At 41.5% G+C, this 24,349-nt stretch overlaps 1 protein-coding gene across 1 annotated transcript in view; it reads right to left on the reverse strand.

Annotated features, from left to right (window-relative positions):
• Positions 1–24,349, reverse strand: part of KIAA1210 (KIAA1210 ortholog) — a 52,131-nt gene that overhangs the window by 24,175 nt on the left and 3,607 nt on the right. The window contains exons 2-3 of the mRNA XM_053579086.1: positions 17,719–17,789; positions 9,448–9,616 (exon numbers count right to left, since the gene is read on the reverse strand). Of these exons, the coding sequence (XP_053435061.1) occupies positions 9,448–9,616; positions 17,719–17,789 (240 nt within the window). The remainder of the gene's footprint in view (positions 1–9,447; positions 9,617–17,718; positions 17,790–24,349) is intronic.

Consider the following 24,349-nt stretch of genomic DNA (forward strand, 5'->3'; position numbering starts at 1 on the left):
TCTCTTATGAATATAAACGCAAAAAATTCTCAAAAAAAATACTAGCAAACTCAATAAAGAAGCATGTAAAAAGAATTATACACTATGACAAAGTAGGATTCCTAAGTAATGCAAGGTTAGTTTACCATATGAAAATCAATCAATGTAATAGACAATATCAATAGAATAAGACAAAAAAAGTATGACTGACCATTTCGTGAGAGGCAGCAAAAACATTTGTAAAGTCCAACACCTTTTCATCATTAATGCACTCAACCTTGATAAAGGGTATTTGTGACAAACTCACAGCTAATATATATTTAATGGTGAAAGCTTGGATGCTTACCCCCTAAGATCAGCAATGAAATAAGGATGACTATTCTTACCATTTCTATTCAGCATTGAATTGGATGTTATAGTCAGGGAAATAGGTAAGAAAATGAAATAAAAGACATCCAAATGGAAGGGAAGAAGCAAAATTACCTCTATTTACAGATGACATGATTTTGTATGCAAAACTCCTAAGGAATCCACTAAAATTTATTAGAGCTAATGAGCAAATTAATCAAAGTGGAAGGATACAAGATAATATATAAAAATTGTACTTTTATAAACTTGAAATGAATAACCTAAAAGTGAAATTAAGAAAATACTTCCATTTACAATAGTAACAAAAATAATAAAATACTTAGGAATAAATTTAACAAAAGATGTACAAAACTTATACTTTGAAAACTATGAAATACTGCTGAAAAATTAAAGGAGGATTTATTACTGGGCAAGATATATGAACAGAACCCTCTACAAAGAAGCCAGATGAATGACCAACAAAAACATGAAAAAAGTGGTCATCATTCCTAATTATCAGAAAAATGGAAATTAAAACCACTGAGATATCACCTAACCCCACTGAGAATGGCCCACATCACAAAGTCCCAAAGCTGCGGATTCTGATCTGGGTGTAGAGGAAAGGGAACACTTTTATGCCGTTGGTGGGATTGCAAACTAATTCAGCCTCTTTGGGAAGAAGTATGGAGAATCCTCAAAGAACTAAAAGTAGACCTTCCATTTGATCCCACAATCCCATTACTAGGTATCTACCCAGAAGAAAAAAATTATTTTACCATACGTCATTTGCACTAGAATAGTTATCACAGGTCAATTCACAATCACCGAGATTTGGAATCAATCCAAGTGCCCATCAACCCATGAATGGATTAATAAACTGTGGTATATGTATATGGTGAAGTATTATTCAGTCAAAAAAGATGGAGACTTTACATCTTTTGTATTAACCTGTATAGAGTTGGAGAACATTCTACTTAGTAAATTATCACAAGAATGGAAAAGCAAGTATCCAGTGTACTCAATACTAATACAAAACCAGTAGATGAACAAATACATGCCTGTACAAGAGAAAAACACAATTAAACTGAAGTGGGGGAGGGAAGAGGAGGAAGCACCAAGCGGGGAGAGGGGAAGAGGGAGAAAAATTTGTGTGCTCTCGCCTAATAGGCACAATGTAAGGGTATATGGCACACCTCCTGGGTAAAGGGCTCAACTCCAACTTGGATTCTACCTAACAAATGCAAACAATGTAACCTAATCATCTGTACTCTCATATTAATCTAAAATTAAAACAAAAAAAATTAAAGGAGGACTAAACAAATGGAGGGACATCTCATGTTCGTGAATTAGAAGACTTAATCTTGTAAAGATGACAATACTCCACCAAGCGGTCTACAGAATTAATGTAATCCCTATGAAATTCCAGCTGCTTTTTTTCCCACAGCAATGGACAAGTTGATCTAAAAATTCATAATGAAATGCAAAGAACCACAATCAGCCAAAACAATCTCGAAATAAAAGAACAAACTTGTAGAACTCATACTTCCTGATTTCAAAGCTTACTACAAAACTATATTAATTGAGATGATGTCACACTGCCATAAAGATAAACAGATCAGTAGAATAAAGTTGAGGGTCCAGAAATAAATCCATACATCTATCGTTAATTGATTTGCAACAAGGATGCCAAGACTATTCAATGGGGAAAGAATAGTCTTTACAACAAATGGTACTGAGGCCACTGAGTATCCACACACGAAATAATGACATTTAGCCCTTATCTCACATCATAAATAAAAATTAACTCAAAATAGATCAAAGACCTAAATGTAAGAGCTAAAACTGTAAAACTCTTAGAAGAAGACATGTGGTAAATCTTTATAATCCTGGATTTAGCAATGGATTCTTAGATATGACACCAAAAACTCCAACAAAAAAAATTGATAAATAAATTTCAACAAAACTAAAAACATTTGTGCTTCAAAGGCTACTAGCAAGAAAATTAAAAGGCAACCTACACAATAAAAGAATACACTTGCAAGTTATATATCTGTAAGGGTCTTGTTTCTAAACTATATAAATAATTCCTACTAAGAACTCATATTACTGAATCCCTTTTTTTGGGGGGGAGACAGACTTTTTCTCTTGCCTCAGCTTCCTGAGTAGCTGGGACTACAGGCACCCGCCACAACACCCAGCTATTTTTAGAGACTGGGTCTTGCTCTTGCTCAGGCTGGTCTCGAACTCATGAGCTCAAGCAATCCATCCACCTCAGCCTCCCAGAGTGCTAAGATTATAGGCACGAACCACTACAGCCAGCTTATATTACTGAATTCTTAGGAATTCAATAACAAAAGGATAAATAACCCAATTAAAAATGAACAAAGAGGATGTGAATAGACATTTTTCCAAAGAAGATATGCAAAATGGCTCGGTGCCCATAGCTCAGTGGTAGGGCACCAGCCACATACACCAAGGCCAGAAGGTTCTAACCTGGCTCGGGCCTGCTAAACAACAATGACAACTACTACAACAATGAAAAACAGCTGGGTGTTGTGAGGGGCACTGGTAGTCACAGCTACTTGGGAGGCTGAGGCAAGAGAATCGCTTAAGCCCAAGAGTTTGAGGTTGCTATGAGCTGTGATGCCATAGCACTCTACCAAGTGGTGACATAGTGAGACTCTGTCTCAAAAAAAATAGGCAAATGGCCAATAAGTACATGAAAAGATCCCCAGTATCATTAGTCAGCAAGGAAATACAAATCAAAACCATCAGGAGATGCCATTTCATACCTGCTAGAGTCACTAGAATCAAAAATTCAGAGAATAACAAGTGTTGACAAGGTTGTGGAGAAATTAGAATATCCATACCCTGCTGGTGGCAATGTAAAATGGTACAGCCACTTTGCAGCCTCCTCAAAAGGTTAAATATATAATCACCATTTGACTCAGCAATTCATATATCCATCCAAAAACTTGTACACAAATGCTCATGGCAGGACTGTTTATAGTAGCCAAAAGGTGGAAACACACTAAATAACCATCAATTGATGAACACATAAAATGTGGTATATTTGTGCAATGAAATACTATTCAGAAAAAAAAAAGAAAGAAATACTATTCAGTAGAAAAAAAGGAAATTCTGATACATGTTTACAATATGGATGAACTTGAAAACATTATGCCAAGTGAAAGAAGCCAGTCACAAAAGACCATATTCTATTTATATGAAATTTCCGAGTAGGTTACTCCACAGAGACAGAAAGCAGATGAATCGTTTCCAAGGGCTGAAAGGAGAGGTTAATAGGGAGGGCTGTTCAATGGGTACAGGGCTTTTTTTTTTTTTTAAGTGATGGAAATGTCCTCAAATTGTGGTGAAGATTTCACAACGCTGTGGAAATAAAAATACACCCCATTGAATTACACAATTTAAATGGGTGAATTGTACTGTATGTGAATTAATGTCTCAATAAAGCTGTTACCAATGGATAACTGCACATGGATGACCCTTGAAAACATTATGCTATAAATTAATCCCCTCTGTCTTCCCCTAAGTGGTGAGAGACCTGCCACCTCCCTAAAGGCTGTACCCATGACTAAGCCAGCTGGTGTAATTCAGAGATGAGATCTGACAGTCCGCTGTGGCTGCACACTCAGACCATGTGCTCCAACCCAGCATGACCCGCACTATACCTGACATTTGATCTCTACCTACTCTAGCTACTGTGTTTGTCCCGCACTTGGCTCCAAGTTCAAGAGGAGAAGAAAGATAATATTTACTGGGTTCCCTAATACCCCTAACACTTTTATCATTAACTTTCAATTTCAAGTGTATTTATTTCATTAGAAAGCTGCTTTTATATTTAAAAAGCCATGTTAACTAAACCATGTGTGTTTATTACCCTCTGACACGCATGACTAAAGAACATCTATGCAATGAGCAAATCTATTTATTACTAAATGCACCATAGAAAGGGAGGACAGTGAGGCATGAGAGCCCATGGCCCTATCACTGCATGTTTGTGTCCCCCCCAAAGTTTATATGTTGAAACCTAACTCCCAATGTAATGGCATGAGGAGATGGGGAATTTGGGAGGTGATTAGGTTGTGAGGGCAGAGTCCTTATGGATAAGATTGGTGCCCTTATGAAAGAAGTCCCAGAGAGCTGCCTTGTCCCTTCTACTATGTGAGGTCACAGCAAAAAGACAGCCATCTATGGAATCAAAAGGCAGGCCTGCTCTGGTGAGTCTGCTAGCACCCTGATCTTGAACTTCCCAGCCTCCACAATTGTAAGAAATAAACTTCTGTTGTTTAAAAGAAAAGTAAAGAGGGCGGCGCCTGTGGCTCAGTCGGTAAGGCGCCGGCCCCATATTCCGAGGGTGGCGGGTTCAAACCCGGCCCCGGCCAAACTGCAACCAAAAAATAGCCGGGCGTTGTGGCGGGAGCCTGTAGTCCCAGCTACTCGGGAGGCTGAGGCAAGAGAATCGCCTAAGCCCAGGAGTTGGAGGTTGCTGTGAGCTGTGTGATGCCACGGCACTCTACCGAGGGCCATAAAGTGAGACTCTGTCTCTACAAAAAAAAAAAAAAAAAAAAGAAAAGTAAAGAAAAGAAAACATTATGCTGAGTGAAAGAAGCCAGTCCAAAAAGGCCACATGCTGTATGATTCCATTTATGTGAAATATAACATTATACTATTATGTCCACAATAAGCAAATCCATAGAGACAGAAAGCAGATTAGTGGTTGGCGAGAGGAGGAGGGAAACAGAGAATGACTGCTAATGGTACAGGGTATCTTTTTAGGGTTATGAAATGTTCTAAAATCGGGTAATAGAAAAGTATCTCAAGAATGGAAGAAAAAGTATCCAATGTACCCAACCCTACTATGTTAGCAGGGTTGTTTTTTTTTTTTTTTTTTTTTTTTTGTAGAGACAGAGTCTCACTGTACCGCCCTAGGGTAGAGTGCCATGATGTCACACGGCTCACAGCAACCTCTAACTCTTGGGCTTACGCGATTCTCTTGCCTCAGCCTCCCGAGCAGCTGGGACTACAGGTGCCCGCCACAATGCCTGGCTATGTTTTGGTTGCAGTTTGGCCGGGGCTGGGTTTGAACCCGCCACCCTTGGCATATGGGGCTGGTGCCCTACTCACTGAGCCACAGGCGCCACCAGCCAGCCCTACTATGAAACTAATTTATGGCTTTCTTATGAAAGCTATAATCCAATTGTAACCTAAGGCTATGGGGAAGGGTGAGAGGGAGGGGAGGGAGGGGGGAGGATAGGCGGAGGGAGGGTGATTGGTGGGATCACACCTGCAGTGCATCTTACTAGGGTACATGTGAAACTGAGTAAATGTAGAATATAAATGTCTTAACACAATAACTAAGAAAATGCCAGGAAGGCTATGTTAACCAGTGTGATGAAAATATGTCAAATGGTCTGTAAAACTAGTGTATGGTGCCCCATGATCGCATTAATTTACACAGCTATGATTTAATAAAAAATAAAAATAAATAAAAAAATAAATAAAATTGGGTAATAGTGATAGTTGCATACGCTAAAAGGTAGAATTTTATAATACGTGAATTATATTTCAATAAAGCTGTTATACAAAAATGTAAAGATACAAAATAAGAAAGCTATTCCTAATAGCTTAAAAAAATCTGTGTATATAAAAGATAAGATGAAACGTGAAAGAAAAAGAAGAAAGGAAGGAAAAAAGGAAGAGAGAGAAAAGAAAAGAAAGAGCAAGCAAGCTGGTATATGTTACTGCATGGATGACCCTTCAAAACATGCTAAATGAGATGAGGATGACCTTTATATGATTCCACTTATAATAGATGTCCAGAATAAGCAAATTTATAGAGGTAGAAAGTAAATTAGAGGTTATGGCTACTTAGCAGGTAGAGGGGAGTGCAGATCAACTGGTAATGGGTACAGGGTTCCTTTTAGGGGTAGACAGAAATGTTCTAAAAATTAGATGAAATAAATTTAAGAAATTTTACATACTTTTTGCATTTATTACCTTTATTGCAAAACAATACATGTATGTTGGCACTTTAAAAAATAATTTTTAAATGGTAACTAGAATAACAGCTTGGGCATTGGCAGGCCAGAACCGGCCCTGTCATTATGAGCATGTCTGACAGTGGGGCCTGTGTGTGGGTGTATTTGATCATGACACATTCCAAGGACAATTTTATGTTATAAGGAATAAAATGGAACCCCTCTCTTGACCAGCAGGAGAGGAGATGAGGCAGTTGTCTGCTACTTTGTACTAAACCCCAGCCTACCTTTTCCCTATAAAACTCTGCTATCCTAACTGGGTACAGTGGCTCACACCTGTATCCTAGCACTCTGGGAGGCCGAGGCAGGAGGATCCCTCGAGCTCAGGAGTTCGAGACCAGCTTGAGCAAGAGTGAGACCCCTCTACTAAAAACAGAAAAATGAGCCGACATTGTGACAGGCACCTATAGTCCCAGCTACTTGGGAGGCTGAGGCAGGAGGATCCCTTGAGCCCAGGAGTTTGATATCACTGTGAGTGAGGCTGATCCCTTTGCTAACGCCTGAGTGACATCCTCCAGGGTTTCTCTCCTAACACATTAAGCAAGAAACTGAGATCAGAGGTGATTTTAGGGCCCTCTAAGATACATTATTCATTATTTTAATTAGTCTATGCTCCTTGCCAAAAAAACAAAAAGGGCAGGCTAGGGCACTCTAGCCTGGGGCAACAATGAGACTCTCTCTCAAAAAAGAAAAATGAAAAACTCTACTATGCAGGTGGCCCTGGTGGTGGCGGCAACACCCTGCTTTACTATAACAGCAGTCCAGCAGAAACATCATGTGATTCCCTAGATAACCACTTAACAGCTTTGAGAGAACAATGCTTCCAGACATCTCTATCCACACATATGCTCATATGCATACATGCACACTTTCATTCACTGCTGCTCTACGATCCCTTGGCTCAAATCATGCTTGGAATCAGCACAGCATCTGTGACTATCTTGCCTCCTCTGCTTTGTGCAGAAAAACTGAGAGGAAACATTGGACTATGGAGCAGGCTTAGAAATCTCATTTCCATGCTGTGGATCAGCCAGAGAACAGCTGAATTGGCCCTATAGTGCCAAGCCTTCCCTGATAAAAGGATTACATTAGCACGAGTTGTGGCCATCTTTGCCAGAAATTAAAACTCTTATCCACTGAACATATCTATGCTTACTGATCTGCTCCCTAGAAGCAGGAAAAAAAAAAATCAATTCTACACTCCAAACAAAGGCTCAGCCTCAAGGGCAACAAAGTACATTACAACAGTACTCGCTAAGAAACTCCAATGAACAAATGGTATTTGTCTGGTCCCATTGTACAGGCCAGGGGAAGGCTGGCTGTAAGTTTTGTTATGACCGATTGCTTCAATGGATGAAAAAAGGTGATTTCCTTTCCTAACGCCTGAGTGACATCCTCCAGGGTTTCTCTCCTAAAGCATTAAGCAAGAACCTGGGATCATAGGTGATTTTAGGGCCCTCTAAGATACATTATTCATTATTTTAATTAATATATGCTCCTTACCAAAAAAAGGAAAAAAAAGAAAACCTCTCTCTCTCTGCTGGATGAGCATGCACACATGCTTCTTAGTGTGGAGAATACATCAGAGTAAATGGACTTTTGGAGGGAAGGGAAAGAAAGGGAAATGTAGAACTGTAGAACTTTGGCAGAGATAGTCCTTACCAGTTTGTAGAGACCATGCAGCGTAAATCCAAACATCCTTCCCCACCCCCCGCCCTGGGTTTTTAATGGGGCTAGTCTTACTCTTACTCAGAGCTCTAAGGTGTTGAGTTATAATGGTATTACCTGTGAGGTATGACTTAAGTCTCTGTCCAAAACCATCTTCCCCTGATGCTAGCAAGGCTATCTGAAATTGCTCACACTGAATGCACTCATAAAGATTGCTCTGAAGGAGCCATATGTGATAATTAACAGGCCATTGTGCTACGGGAGTGTTAGGGGGAGGTATTAGGGACACTATAACATGTCAGCTAATTGCCCCATTCCCACTAGGCAAAGCCTTAAGGGAATGGGTAGCAGTATGGGTGAGCCCTGTGGGGAGTCCAGATAAGTCTGAAGTGTAAGGCCAGGAGAACAGGCCCAAGTAGAACTCCACAGAGGGGGGATCTGATCAACTTGGGGACAGCTGGGGGTCCTGGGTGGCCAGATAGCATGATAGGATGTAGAAATTGTGGCATCGAAGATGAAAATGTATTTCATTTTCTTTTCTTTTCTTTTTGTGTTTGGAATTCATTGAGAGTGCAAAGAGTTAGGTTACACTGATTGCATTTGTTAGGTAAAGTCTCTCTTATAATTGTGTCCCACCCCCAAGAAGTGTGCCATACACTGTGACTCCCCCCAGCCCCCTCCCTCCTCCCCTCTCCCTCATATCCCTACCCCACACCAATGTGTTTTTAGTGGGGGCTAGAAACAGTTTCCCCCATCTCTTCTCTAACCAGTTCTAGCATTTTCCCCAGTCTAGCAGGATGGAGGAAGAAAAGGATTTGGGTTGCTTTCTTGCTTGCTGTTTGTACAGCAACGCAATGATTTCATGTCTATGTCCCACCTTGCTCCACCCCCCCAGCTAGACAACTCTGCTATCTGAGGCTTTAATCACTCATTACTAGATCAGGCTCCCCTTGGCCAGATCTGCAGCCTGATGGCCAGGCAAGCAAACCAGACCAAGCCTCCTGAATGATGCAGGCCCTTTCTACCCTATGAAACAAGTACCAATTTTTTCATTAGCAGTAGGCCCCACATTTTAAGTTATTTCAGTTGTGACAGAAAAAGTTTCTCTGATCTACCTGTACCCTCTTACCTAGTGCTCTTGGGGAATGGGATGCACATTTACCACGCTCCAACCCACTGAGCTGTGCAGCCCAGACAACGCACACACATATATACGCAGTAAAAGGGCTCCTGGACATGGCTGCACTGGCAGTGGCTGCAAGTCCAGCCCCCACAGGCAGGGAAGCCAATAATCCCTGAGACCAAAGGTCTATTGGTGATTTGGCTGCCAAAAGGGATCTTGGTCTAGCTGCCTGCCCCTCCCCTGTCCTCCCACCCCATCAGAGCTTACCTGGACTCAGTTTGCTGATCTTCTGGAACTGGTTCCAGAGAAGAGGTGTCAATGGTACTACTGGAAAGACTTGGCTTCAACATTCTCTCTACTTCAGAATCTTCAGTCTCCCTTTTCTTCTTCTTGCCAAAAAAGCTCTTTAAACTTTTAAATTTGGATTTCTTCTTTCCTGGAAGTGAGAAATGGAAGTGAGGTAGAGTATGATGGTAGAAGGGAAAACAGGAGAGGATACAGGGCCTTCATGACAGGAACGAGTGCTGTGATCCCCCCCCCAGGTCCCCTGCAGAACCTGGCTCTCAGCCCAGGTGCCCACAGCACCATCCATTTGGTTTGTTCCCCTCTTAATAACTCAGTGACAAAGGGTCTGAGTTTCTGGTGAAAGCAGAAGCCCAGGCCACAGCTTGTGATCGCCTTTCAATTTCACCTATCAATATGCAAACCTTCTTCCTAGTCCTAAGAACTTCATTCCTGTGAAGTAGTTACTGAGCCAACATAAGCACTTGGTTCTCCCTTGACCCCACCCTGGGGCTGGAGTCATTACAATCCAGTCAGAGAACCAAGCTTCCACATGTGAAAAACATTGCAGAATCTTTAGAAAGTCAAGTCCAAGTGGGAGTTGATACTTCCCAGCCCGCATACTGAAAGGATGCAGACCCAAACAGTGAGGATAGTTGGTCAGCACAGGTGGGGAACACTTCCTTGAGCACAGAATTTATGAGCAAGGGAGAGGGGAGGGAATCAGAAAGAAGGGCTGCCCAGGCAAAGACTGCCTGTACAGAAGGCATGTCAAAATCATATACCAAAGGGGTTTACAAACTGTGTGTGTGTGTGTTTGTGTGTGTGTGTTATGAGTATTGTGTTCTTCAGCTATTGCCAATTGGTGTGGATTATCTACAGGGCTACTGCCCTCTGTGTATGCACATAAATGAAAGTTTGCTCTATCCATAATAATTGCTAGGGTACCAGTGAGGAATGTGAGCTCCTAAGGCTCTGTTTGGGCCATCTTTATTATTTATTTATTTATTTATGTATTTTGAGACAGGGTCTCACTATGTCACCCTGGGTAGGGTGTTGTGGCGTCACAGCTCACAGCAACTTCAAACGCTTGGGCTTAAGCGATTCTCTTGCCTCAGCTTCCCAAGTAGCTGGGACTACAAGTGCCCACCACAATGCCCGGCTATTTTTTGTTGCAGTTGTCATTGTTGGTTAGCTGGCCTGGGCTGGGTTCGAACCCAACAACTTCGGTGTATGTGGCTGGCACCATAACCACTGTGCCACGGGCGCCAAGCTTGTTTGGGCCATCTTTAGTTTCCTAATAGGCATGTATGTATCAGGGCTCAGTAAAAAAGGAGAAGGGGGGGAGGATTCACGCTGCATTCTTCATAGGAAAAGAATTAGCTGTTAGTTATTGATTTCACATGCTATAAGTTACCAACTCAGGTGTTGCATTCTAATTCTCAACTGTCTGGTCTCCATTAGGTCTTACCAGCACAGCAATGCTACATGGGTGGTGAAGGGCCCAGCCAAAGGAGTTGCCAGGGCGGCAGCCATTGTGAAAGACTTGATGGTGTGATGGAAAGCACCATCCAAGAATCAGAAAATCTATAATTTTCTGAGGCTTGGATCTACTATCAATTAGCTCTGTGACCTTGGGTAAGTCACTCAACCTCTCTGGGGATCAGTAGGAAAATTAGGAGACTGCACTTGATCAGCATCCCCCAAAGTATGTTCAGAGGCATGCTTGTATGGTTTGTTGTGTGAAAAGGCAACTTCAGTCCAGTCAGTCTGGGAAATGATGGATTAGATCTACTGTGATCTACTTTTTTTTTTTTTTTTTTGGAGAAAGTAGATCTTCAGTGATCTACTTTTTTTTTTTTTTTGGAAAAAGAGGCTCACTATGTCCCCCTCGGTAGAGTACTGTGGCGTCACAGCTCACAGCAACCTCTAACTCTTGGGCTTAAGCGATTCTCTTGCCCTCAGCCTCCTAAGTGGCTGGGACTACAGGTGCCCGCCAGAATGCCCGGCTATTTTTTGTTGCAGTTGTCATTGTTGTTTTAGCTGGCGGGGGCTGGGTTCGAACCCACCAACTTCAGTGTATATGGCTAGCGTCATAACCACTGTGCTATGGGTGCCGAGCCAGTGATCTGCTTTTCAACAAGTCCTTTCTGAAACTTCAAAATGCTTATGTGTATGAAAATTCCAAGAAACTTGAAATCAATATTGTTTCCCAATGCATGTAAAAGGAATGTCTACCAAAACACACCTTGGGACCCTAAACTAGGTTCCTTCTAACTCTGAAATGCTATGACCTGTTTGTGTAGTGATTACTCCTGGGCCTGCCTATTAGAAAGTCAATACAGTAATTCATTCTTCTCTCCCCTTTCTGAACAGCGAAAATGTAACTGTGAGTACCACATGTTTTGCATCTGAATATTCTCTAGTTCACTCATTCATTCATTCATTCATTCATCTATTCAACATATTTTTGCTAAGGTCAAGCATTTCCTATGTCCTGGATGGATATCAATGAGAAAGGAGGAAGATATATAAAGCCCCTATGCCTTAGCTACTACCCTGACATCAAGGCTGTAGACAGACCCTTTTTAGTAACCCCTTAGCAACTAGCATAGTTCATGATATGTAGTAACACTTGAGAGACAACTGAGTCTGTTATGGAGTGCAGAATACAAAAAAAGCTTGTCACTTCCCTTGAATTGAAACCAATGAGGAGAGTTATCCTTCAACATCATGTAATTTAAACACTGACCCTTATAGGAGTTGATGTTAATTTTATTATTTTTATTTTTTTAATTTTTTATTAAATCTTAACTGTGTACATTAATACAGTTATGGGATACAATGTGCTGACTTCATATGCAATTTGGAATGCTTACATCAAACTGGTTAATATGGTCTTCGCCTCTCTTAATTGTTGTGTTAAGATGTTTATACTCTTAATGGATTTGACATGTACGCTTGCTTGATATAAATTTTAAATAACATAGGTTAAACAGGGGTCCTCAAACTTTTTAAACAGGGGGCCAGTTCACTGTCCCTCAGACCGTTGGAGGGCTGGACTATAGTTTAAAAAAACAAAACAAAACTATGAACAAATTCCTATGCACACTGCACATATCTTATTTTGAAGTAAAAAAAAACAAAACGGGAACAAATACAATCACACCGCCTCATGTGGCCCGCAGGCCGCAGTTTGAGGACCCCTGGGAGAGCTTAGCATAGTGTCTGGTGTGCAGTAAGTGCTCAATAAATGTGAGCTAGTATTAGGGACTCAATGATTACTTGTTTATTCATGCCAGATTCAATTCCATCTGTATTTATTAGAAGCAGCCCCACATCTATAACTGAATAGTGAACTAAAATATGCATGATTAGAAGCAGAAGCCAGCATGGGGTAGGCCAATGAAAGTCATTTCTGTTTTAGATGACTTGGAAAATCTCTTACTTACTAGGCTACACCTATATAGGATCATGGTTGGGAAAACGTGGCAATTCTACCTAAAGATAGGATAGAAAATAATGATATAATAGGAAACACATTTTCCCCCAAACTCCCATTCTTAATTTTTGCAGAAAAAAATTAAACTAATTTCTACGTTAATAAATTAAAATATTTAAAATGATATTTGACCTCATAGAACTACCACGTGGACTCAATGTGAAAATTCTGAGAAATATACAACCCAGAGAAGGCTGGCTCTAAAACTGTCTCTGTTTTGCTCTTTGACCTTCCCTCATCATCTCCCCACCCCAAAATGATTTCTGAAACCTATGAAGTTATGAGGTTTTTGAATGTAAAATCCTGATTGCTATCACCAGTTTTGTGCTAGAAAATGTTTAGTAACTGGTTCTCTAGGGGAAATGCCCTGATCTGTGGTGTTTTTCTATTTCAATAGTGTAAACACACCCACTATGGCCAATTTGAAGCTACCGACAAGATGTTTGGGAAAAGATGTGCCCAGTGTCCCAAACCAGTATGAGCCAGCTCTAACACACCACAAAATAATTCCCACCCAGGGAGGCCAAGTTGGGCAGGGTCCTCTCACAAACAGGAAGGAGCAAGATTTTTGGTCTTTGGAGGCACTGCTTTTTCGAGACAGAGGGAACAAGATTTATGGATTCTTGACAGAGATCTCCTTCTGGCCTTGTGAAAGGGGAACAACTTCAAGCTCAGAGAGTTTACACACAATAGTGACTATTGGCTCCCCTTCCTTCCAAATCCCATAGGAGAAGAGAGGCAGGCAAAGCTAGAGAATCTGGATGTGTAAATCTGCTTCTCATAAACCAGCAAAGATAAAGAAGGGAAACAGTCGACAGCTGGTAGCTCCATTTGTGACATAATCTGCAAACACTGAAGAGTTGAATAAAAACATGTCTAAAAAACTCTTCAGGCTGTAAAACCGGATTTAACAAACATAATTATGACATGAGCAGACAAAATTACGCATTACCATATTTTTATGTTCCTAAATTAACAAAATGACTAGTGACTTTGGAAATGTAACAGGTGCTAAAAATTACGTATGCACATATTCCTATTTCCCCCCAATTTTCTATTCTTTGCTGGGCAGAAACAACAACTTATTTTCCCACAAGGACTCCAAATAGCTTAAGCAATGTAAGTCTCTTTTGACCATGGGCACTGGAAAGCAAAGAATGTTTACATTCCTCTCTATAGGGCGGCTCTAAGTATGGTAGCAGTATGGCTTTGTTAGCAGGGATTTGGGGAGACAACAAGGTATGGTAAATGACCAACATGGTGGGCTGGCTGTTTGTTGATCTAGAGCAGTGACTTGGAAGCTGGACAAGGCCCTAATGAGCAACCCATTGCCAGACATACAATGTCAGAAACAACTCAGTCTTCAGTACTCCCCGGATTAGGAGTTCTCCCTGCCCCCAATTGCATCAGACCCCAATGTATGGAGACAAGCCCTGATCTCAGCCCTGGGAGTGAGATCAAAGCTGGGTACTGCCCACATACTATATTACTTTTTTTTTGCAGTTTTTGGCTCGGGCTGGGTTTGAACCTGCCACCTCTGACATATGGGGCCGGCGCCCTACTCCTTTGAGCCACAGGCGCCGCCCCATATTATATTACTTTTGAAACCCTAACAGAACCTGGGATGGTAGTCATGTATTCAACTGTATAAATTAGCCTTTCAAGTTTTCTTCTGTTAAATGAGTGACTTTAAATTGCCAGCAGCTGAGTCCTTCACAAGCTTGTTTTCAAAAGCTACTAAAAGCACAAGGGTAGAGACAGCAGGTATGGGTCAAAACCCCCATTTATACCCAGCGGTGTTTATATAGGACATCTATACGCTGGGTGACTTACACCACCACAAGGCATAGTAGTTGTGGTCAGTGAGCTGACAGCTGAGAGTTGACAATAATCAAAGCCAGGCGTCCTCAAACTTTTTAAACAGGGGGCCAGTTGACTGTCCCTCAGACCGTTGGAGGGCCAGACTATAGTTTAAAAAAGAAAACTATGAACAAATTCCTATGCACACTGCACATATCTTATTTTGAAGTAAAAAACAAAACGGGAACAAACACAATTCACACTGTTTCATGTGGCCCATGGGCTGCAGTTTGAGGACGCCTGATCAAAGCCATTGATTTCCCTGTACAAGCCCAAGAACTATGCGTTTCCAAATAGCAAGTCGTTTTCAAATTCGTCATCCAATGAGGGCCTGCAGTGGGTCACAACAGCCCATTGAAGACAGCTGTCCCTGCCCCCAGTAGAAAATACAGCTAAATCCAATGAATAAATCATTGCTCCTGGGTTGTGTATTCACTAATCCACTATGCACACAGGGTGAACTTAATGAGCTTTAAAAATATTTGCACAAGATTGTTCATTGTAGCCCAATTTACAGTTGCCAAGTCATGGAAGAAGTCCAAGTGCCCATCGACCCATGAATGGATTAACAAATTGTGGTATATGTATACGATGGAACATTATGCAGCCTTAAAAAAAGATGGAGACTTTACCTCTTTTATGTTTACATGGATGGAGCTGGAACATATTCTTCTTAGTAAAGTATCTCAAGAATGGAAGAAAAAGTATCCAATGTATTCAGTACTATTATGAAACCAATTTATAATCATTCATGCTTTCATATGAAAGATAAATCATAACTATAGCCCAAGATAAAGGAGGGACGAGGTGGAGGATGGGAGGGGAGGGGGGAGATTTGATGGAAGGAGGGTAAATGGTGGGACCATTCCCTGTGGTTCATATTACAAGGGTACATGCCAATTCTATTAAGTATAGAGTATAAATGTCTTAACACAATAATTAAGTAAATGAGGTGATGGCTATATTAACTAGTTTGATGTAAGCATTCCTAATTGTATTTAAAATCAGCACATTGTACCCCATAAATGCATTAATGTATACAAGATCTATGCGTTTATGACTCAACAACAAAAAAATCCACTCCATAATGATGACCCTGTTCTCTTGCTTTGCTGCTTAGATGGAAAACCTTTCTTTTTTTTTTAGAGACAGAGTCTCACTTTGTCGCCCTTAGTAGGGTGCTGTCACATCACAGCTCACAACAAACTCAAACTCTGGGACCACGGGCACCCACCACAGGACCCAGCTATTTTTTGTTGCAGTTTGGCCGGGGCCAGATTTGAACCCGCCACTCTCGGTATATGGAGCTGGTGCTCTACTCACTGAGCCACAAGTGCCACCCCTAGAAGGAAAACATTTCTAACCATCCTTTCTTCCTTTCACCCTCCCAACAGCCATCTTATTCTCTGGTCAGCTCTGATCAGTTCTCAATGCATACTCAAATATTTGGTCTTAAAAACAAAACAAACAAACAAAACCTTAAGAAGAGAGAAAAGGCATTTTTTAACCTCCACTCTTTATCAAAATGCACCACATTACCACCTTCTTTTGTAGGCTTCTGCCTAGCTTATATCTAAAAAGATGAAGTCAATTGGTTTCATAGGTGTATCTGCCTTGGTGAGGAGGCCCGCTCTTCCTTCCTTCCTCCCTCCCTTCCTTCCTTTCTTCCTTCCTTCTTTCCCTCATTCATTCATTTGTTAAATATTTTGGAGTGCCTAATCACCTTCTTTGAGACCCAGTATTAAACAGTAGTAAAGAAAAAGACCTAAGTGCTGTCATCAAGAATCCACGGCCAGGCTCAGCATCTCCATACCTTCAACATCAGTGAGGTCAGGCCCCCAGAAAGCCACAAGGAGGGGCCCCTCTTTCCGACTTCTAGACCAAGTCTTCAGAACCATATACATGTACTATTAAAGAAAACTCAGCAAAAAAAAAAAAAGATGAAGAACAATCCAACTAATTGTTAAATTCTGTCCTTAAGTTCAGTGTCTCATTTGAATCTTTTTTTTTTTTTTTTTGAGACAAATTCTCACTATGTCACCCTGGGTAGAGTGCTGTAGCGTCACAGCTCACAGCAACCTCCAACTCTTGGGCTTAAGAGATTCTCTTGCCTCAGCCTCCCAAGTAGCTGGGACTACAGGCGCCCACCACAACGCCCAGCTATTTTTTGGTTGTAGTTGTCATTGTTGTTTGGCAGGCCCGGGTTGGATTTGAACCCGCCAGCTCCAGTGTATGTGGCTGATGCCCTAGCCGCTGAGCTACAGGCACTGAGCCTCAGTGTCTCATTTGGTGTTTTATGATTCCTTTTCATGTATGTGTGTGTCAGTTAAACTTATTATTGTTGTGATTTTTGCCTTCCTTTCTAGTATTCCACCCATAATAACCTATAACTCATAGATGGCACTACAATTTAGGCAATAGATAGACATCTGAGTGAGGTTTTCAAAAAGAGAAATTTTTTTTAATATTTTTATATTTATATTTTAATAAATTGAATTGTGTTTGACAGAAGCCTGTGGTGGCATCTTTTGTTTCTGTCTTCCTCTTTACTCCTCAAATTACAAATTCACCTGTTGCTTAGATCTGGATTACTATCTACAGTAAAACATCAATTAAATGTGTCAGATCATGGTCTGTTCTGATTGGCAGAAATACTTCTCCTGCCTTAGTAAGCAGAACCTAGTAATTATCGCCACAGAAGATTATAGGGCCTTTTGACTGTCAGAGTTGAAGATGATGGAAAAAGAGTTAGAAAACTGAAAAATAAACATGGACTGAGTCTAATGTTATTAGAAATTTGATGTGGACGTCTTTTCTTACGCCTTGTTTCTTTGTCCTAAGGGCTAATCACAGATAATTAGCTTTAGTTATCAAGGTTTCATTGAGTTACTTACCCTCATCACTGGTCTCCAGAATTTCCAGACTGCTAGAGACTTCACTTAGCGATTCAGCCATGATACTGTCACTAAAATAAAATGCAGAGCAAAAAATCCAAAGATCATAATTTGATATCCGGGCATAGTAGAATCATTTCACCCTACCCCTTATCCTTCAGATTCTTAAACTATTCAACAAAAAGTAGACAAATGGGATTGCCATTGGAAAGAGTTATCCTTCCTTAAAACATAGACTGTATTTATATGAAATGTCCAGAATAGGCAAATACATAGACATAGAGAATGTCTTGTGTAGTGCTGAGGCATATGGGTGGGGGTTTGTTGGGAGGATGATAAATAGAGTACCAAGTTTCCTTCTGAAGTGATAAAAATGTTATAAAATTGGTTATGATGATGGAAGAACAAATCTGCAAATATATTAAAAAGCATTGAAGTGTTCACTTTAAATGGATGAAGTGTACACTTTAAATGGGTGAACCATACACTGTGTGAATTGTATTTCAATAAAGGGCTACCAAAAAAAAAGACAAATGCAAAAAACCTGATCTATTGTTTTGTGTTGGGGCCCATTCATTTTGGAGGCCTGTTAACTATTCATGGTATGCCCAAGGAGACAAAATTGTGTTGATAAATGTCCAGAGTCATAAAGGAAAACATTGAGATATTTCACGACATAAAAATTTAAAACTTTTGGCCAAAAAAAAAAAAAAAGAATCAACAAAGAATGACACACTAGGAAACAATACTTGCAACAAATAAGACAGATATAGGGGCCAGTTTTCTTAATTCATCAAGAGCTCATATAAATCAATAAAAGACAAACAATTCAGTATAAAAAGAGCAAAGATTATGTATAAAGGCAGTTTGCAGGAAAAAAATACAAACAGTTAATAACCACCTAAGGGCTGGCTCAGTGCCAGTAGCTCAGTGAGTAGGGCACTGGCCACATACACCGAGTCTGGCGGGTTCCAGCTCGGCCCCAGGCCTGCTAAACAACAACAACTGCAACCAAAAGTAGCCGGGCATTGTGGCGGGCCCACGTAGTCCCAGCTACTTGGGAGGCTGAGGCAAGAGAATGGCTTAAGCCCAAGAGTTTGAGGTTGCTGTGAGCTGTGATGCCACGGAACTCTACCAAGGGCGACATAGTGAGACACTGTCTCAAAAAAAAAAAAAAAAAATGGCATCGCCCGTAGCTCAGTGGGTAGGGTGCTGACCACATACACCAAGGCTGGTGGGTTCGAACCCAGCCTGGGCCTGCTAAACAACAATGACAACTACAACAACAACCACAACAAAAAATAGCCAGGTGTTGTGGCAGGCACCTGTAGTCCCAGCTACTCGGGAGGCTGAGGCAAGAGACTCTGTCTCAAACAAAACAAAACAAAAAACACGTAAGGGGAGGCTCAGTCCAACTCATAATTAAATAAATATAAATAAATTAATACATCAAATTAACATTTTTTTTGAGATGGTCTCACTCTGTTGCCCTGGGTAGAGTGCCATGAAGTCACAGGTCACAGCAACCTCAAACTCTTGGGCTTAAGTGAGCCGCCTGCCTCAGCTTCCCAAGTAGCTGGGACTACAGGTGCCCATCACAGTGCCCAGCTAGTTTTTCTATTTTTAGTAGAGACAGGGTTTCACTCTTGCTCAGGCTAGTCTCGAACTCCTGAGCTCAGGCAATCCATCTGCCTTGTCCTCCCAGAGTGCTAGGATCACAGGTGTGAGCCACTGTGCTTGGCCTCAATATTTTCATCTATCAGATTGTCAAAAAAGGTTTAACTTTGATGATATGTCATTGCTGAGTAAGGTGAAGAAAACAGGAACTCTCATACATTATGGAGGAAGTAGCTTTAATTCTTGCAATCGAAAAAGAAAATCATAATGCACATACCTTCTGACCCAGTAACATCACTGCTGGAATTTTACCCTGTAGATATTCTCACACTTCTTTTTAAATTTCAGATTAATGCGAAGGTACAAATGTTTAGGTTACATTGTTTTCATTTCTAAAGTAAAGTTCAAGTTGTAATTGAGCCTTTCACCCAGAACTTGTTAATCTCCCTCCCTCCTCCCCTATCCCCTTTCCCTCCCCCCATCACTTGAATATACTTGTGTTTTTCTTTTGTGTGGGCATGTAGCTATTTATACATTGGTTTCATATTAGTATAGAGTACATAGGATACTTGCTTTTCCATTCTTATGATACTTTACTAAGAAGAATGTGTTTGGACTCCATCTAGGTAAATATGAAAGATGTAAAGTCTCTACCCTTTTATGGCTAATCCATGGTATACACATACCGCATGTATATGTGAATGCATGTTTATGTTAATCCATTTATAAGCTGACAGGCACTTGGGTTGCTTCCATTTCTTGGCGATTGTGAATTGAGCTGTAAAAAACATTCTCGTGCAAATGTCCTTGTGATAAAATGACTTTTTTCTTCTGACCTAGCAATGAGATTGCAAGATCTCAAAGTGGAAGGTCTACTTTTATTTCTTTGAGAATTCTACATAATTCATCCCATAGAGGTTGTATTAGTTTGCCATCCCACTGGCAGTGCAAAAGTGTTCCTTTCTCTCCACGTCCATGCCAGCATTTGAAGCTTTGGGAGTTTGTGATGTAGGCTATTCTCACTGAAGTTAGGTAATATTTCAGAGTGGTTTTGATTTGTATTTCTTGGATGATATTCTCACACTTGCGTGCAAAAACATACATGCAAGAATGAATGTTGGCTCGGCGCCCATAGCACAGTGGTTATGGTGCCAGCCACATGCATGGAGGCTAACGGGTTCAAACCAGGCCCGGGCCAGCTAAACAACAATGACAACTGCAACAACAACAACAAAAATAGCAGGCGTTGTGGCGGGCGCCTGTAGTCCCAGCTACTTGGGAGGCTGAGACAAGAGAATCGCTTAAGCCCAAGAGTTTGAAGTTGCTGTGAGCTGTGATGTCATTGCCCTCTACCGAGGGTGACATAAACTGCGTCTCAAAAAAAAAAAAGAATGTTTATCACAGTATTGTTTTAAATAGCTAAAAATGGGGAAAAACCAAAGTGATCATGAAAAGGATAATTCTCCTGTCACCCTATGTCATGCTTCTAGGGAAGTATGCCAGTTGATAATCTAACCTTTGCATATCAATGCAGACATTCTTGATGTGCAGGAGGGGGGGAGTATCTGATAAGCACCATAACCCAGAGAAAGGGTGCTCTACTCACAAACATCAGAAAGGCTATACAGAGGCAAGCAGAGACTTTGACCCCATCATAAGCCCCCGGGGGTCTTGATGTGACTGACTAAAGTATTGTCAAATGAAATTAAGTAAGTTCTAAAGCCCCCTTGCCCATCCCAGGTCTGCTTTGCTCCAGACATAGCCAAGCTGCCATTAGTGTTTTCATAGATCCTGAAAATCCCTGATACGTCTCCAGAGGTAGAGAGGGATGCCCAAAGGCTCTAAGGCCAGGGAGAACTTGAGAGTTCTCATAGCCAGAGTGACTGAGGCATTAGAGAACGAAAGGTTCCACACCACAATGAGAACTGACAAGGCCATGGTATCAAGATGGCTTCAGACACACTTACTGAGATGTCCCCTGGTTCCCCACAGTATGTGTTCTCTCTCATGAGTAATAAACACAACACATTCAATTACAGGTATGTTCCTGGATGAAAGGTACTGACACTTTGCTCAAGTCACTCAGCATCTATAAGCCAACATCACAATTCTGCCTAAAGACGACTGAGTCCCAGGCCCATACAATGATCAATAATTACCCCCCCAACACACACACACACACACACGCATAGGTACTTATGCACACACACTCTACTCCACACAATCACATCTCCTTTCTTATCATACACATACATACCATCAGGAGAGATCACACGTATACACACCAATGCACTGTCTAGAAGGAATGAGTTTCCCCTTGGCATTCTTGCCTCTAAACATCTGGCAGGAGCAAAGAGGAAGGGAAATTCAGAAGCCCCTCAGAAATTCAGAGGGAGAATAGGATTCATTCTTGTCTTACCAGGTAAGGATGGTAACTTACTGGTAAGTTCCTGGCCATCACAATACATATGTTTAGGAAGGGAGACAGTTTCACACATCCTGATGAATCAGCTGGCGGTGCTGTGGGCCTCCGGGCCTTTAGGGTTTGGTTGAGGAAATCAAGCGAGTATGACACAAAGCATTTTAGCCAGTCTAAACCCAAGGGTTAAAAGTGAATGGCTCCATGGTACTCTAGGGGCTCTGATGCTGCCAGAATGCCTTCTTTCTTTGTTCAGACTGCTCTTTTAAACATGGTTAGGACAGCAAGGAGAACTGATTAAGAACAGACTCCAGTGAGGAATAAAGCCTGGGGCTCCAGGGCAGTCACAAATACAGTTACTGAGGACCTGAGCAGCCTCATCTGGGCTTGGGAGGTCCCCAAAAGAAGTCACCCCACTCTGTGTGCCCAGAGAGAGGCTCTCTGGAGTCTGAGGGTTGCCTAGGAATCTGGAATTTAAGCTCCAGCCATAGTTGTGGCCTGTTGATCCAGTGGCAGCTGATGAACCAAGGGCATAGGTTGGACCCAGTTGGCTTGACCCTCACACAGCCAAGGCCCCAGCCCTCAATGCAGGGAACCATTTTACAAACCTGCTGGTCACCAGGGGGCTGCGGCAGAGAGTCTGAATAAATGAAGGAAAAACACACAAACCTCCTTCTGATTTCAAATCCTCTTCCAGTTACCACTCCATTCCTCTGCATTTCAAAACAGTTATCTATACTCACTGTTTCTGGGTTCTGGATTCCTGGTCCCGTGAGCTCTGGAATCAGGCTTCCAGCCCCAGCTGCTTCCGAACCTCTTCACCAGTGATTCACCAGTTGCAGCAGCGTCTGACACGGTTGAGCTGTTGAGCATGCCCTCCTTTTTGAAGAATTGTATCACTTGCCTTCAGAACACCACACTCCCCTCATTTTCCCCCTACCTTATTGGCTGGGTGTTGTTTGCGGATCGTTCTCCTCTCCCAAGATTAGAAATGTAACACCGTAAGGCTCTGTCCTTGGCCCTCTTCTTTGTCTATAATCATCTTCTAGACCTGCGCCATGACATAAGAATGATAGAGCACAATTGCAAGTCACGTCTACAATTTTAAATTTTTCTAATAGCTACATTTAGAAAGGAAGAAGAAACAGATGAAATTTCTTTCAATAATATATTTTATTTAACCTAATATAACCAAAATATTATTTCAACATTTAATCACCATATAAATAATACTAACGATATATTTAACAGTCATTTCTTTTTTCATACTAAGTTGCCACATCAGTCACACCGGCCCCCTGCTCCAAAGCCCCCAGTGGCTTGCCATCAAGTTCATAGTAAAAATTCCAGCCCCTTACCATGGGCCTTGTGTAACTGGGTCCCACTCCCATGCCCCATGACCACCAAATCTTCTACCCTCCCACTTTGTCCCTCTTCCAGCCACTCTGGTCTTCGTGGTAATTCCCAATACATCAAGCCATTTTTAATCTCGGGACCATTGCATTTTAAACTCCCTCTGCTTGGAAGGCTGTTTCCCAGATAGGTGCATGGCTGACTCCTTTGTAGCATTCAAGCATCCAGTGTTACTTCTCCCAGAAAGCACTTCTGTGATCATCCTAGTTAGAGCACTCCTATTCCCTCTCCATCCCATTATCCTTTCTCAACATCTTCCTAGCCCTCATCACTAACTGAACTTATATTTATATGAATGTAATTCCTAGTTTCTTGTCTATCTCCTCTACTAGAATGTAAATCCCCTAAGGGCAGGGACCTTGTCTATCTTGTTCCTTGCTGGATCTCTCCACACCCAGAATAGGACCTAGAATGAAAGAGTCACAGGATTTCCTACTGTTGGATCGGATGTTCCATGTGAGGGGGATATCAGGCACTCAATGACTATTTGTGGAATGAATGTGTAAATTCCATAAAAAAGAGGACATAATCTAAAAACTGTCTTTGTGGTCAGAAATTTGTTAGAAGTAGAGACATGCTATAGGAGGCAGGGGAAGACTTGTGCTGGGAGAGGAACCTCCTTGTTTCCCAATCTAGCAGGACTGGACTTCCCTGCCAGCAAAGTGACCCCACCCCTGGCTCATTCACCTGTGTAGAAGTAAGCACTCTTGGGCCCCTCTAGTCAACAGAGTCCATTCCCAGGTGTCCCAGCCGTGTGAATCCTGCCTGTGGTGTCCCATTCAACTGGGCTAGGTCTGGACCCTCATGGAGTAGGAGGCTTCGGTAAATAGAAAGCCTGCCTCTTCCTACTTTGCAGCCACCACTGACAGAATTTCTGTCCTTTGCCCTCAGGTTGACTTTATTAAACAGAGCTTTGCCTCTCGAGTATCTCCTTATAAAGACATCATTGTGTTTCCTTCATGTGTCTCATTATGGTCAATATAAACTTTAAATGAATTTGTTCCTTAATTATGCCATGACTCAACGATAGCAGCCTTGCGGCTGCCTTCTCTGGTCTATGCTTTTATTTATGGTATTTACCAAAAACTCCTGTCACCTCACTGGTATTTCAAAGTTATAAAGTCACAGTGTTCCTTCTAAAATACCAATGTAACCATAAGCATCTCCTGCTTAAACTCGATC

This window comes from Nycticebus coucang, chromosome X (genome assembly GCF_027406575.1).
Source record: "Nycticebus coucang isolate mNycCou1 chromosome X, mNycCou1.pri, whole genome shotgun sequence".
Classification (NCBI taxonomy): Eukaryota; Metazoa; Chordata; class Mammalia; order Primates; family Lorisidae; genus Nycticebus; species Nycticebus coucang.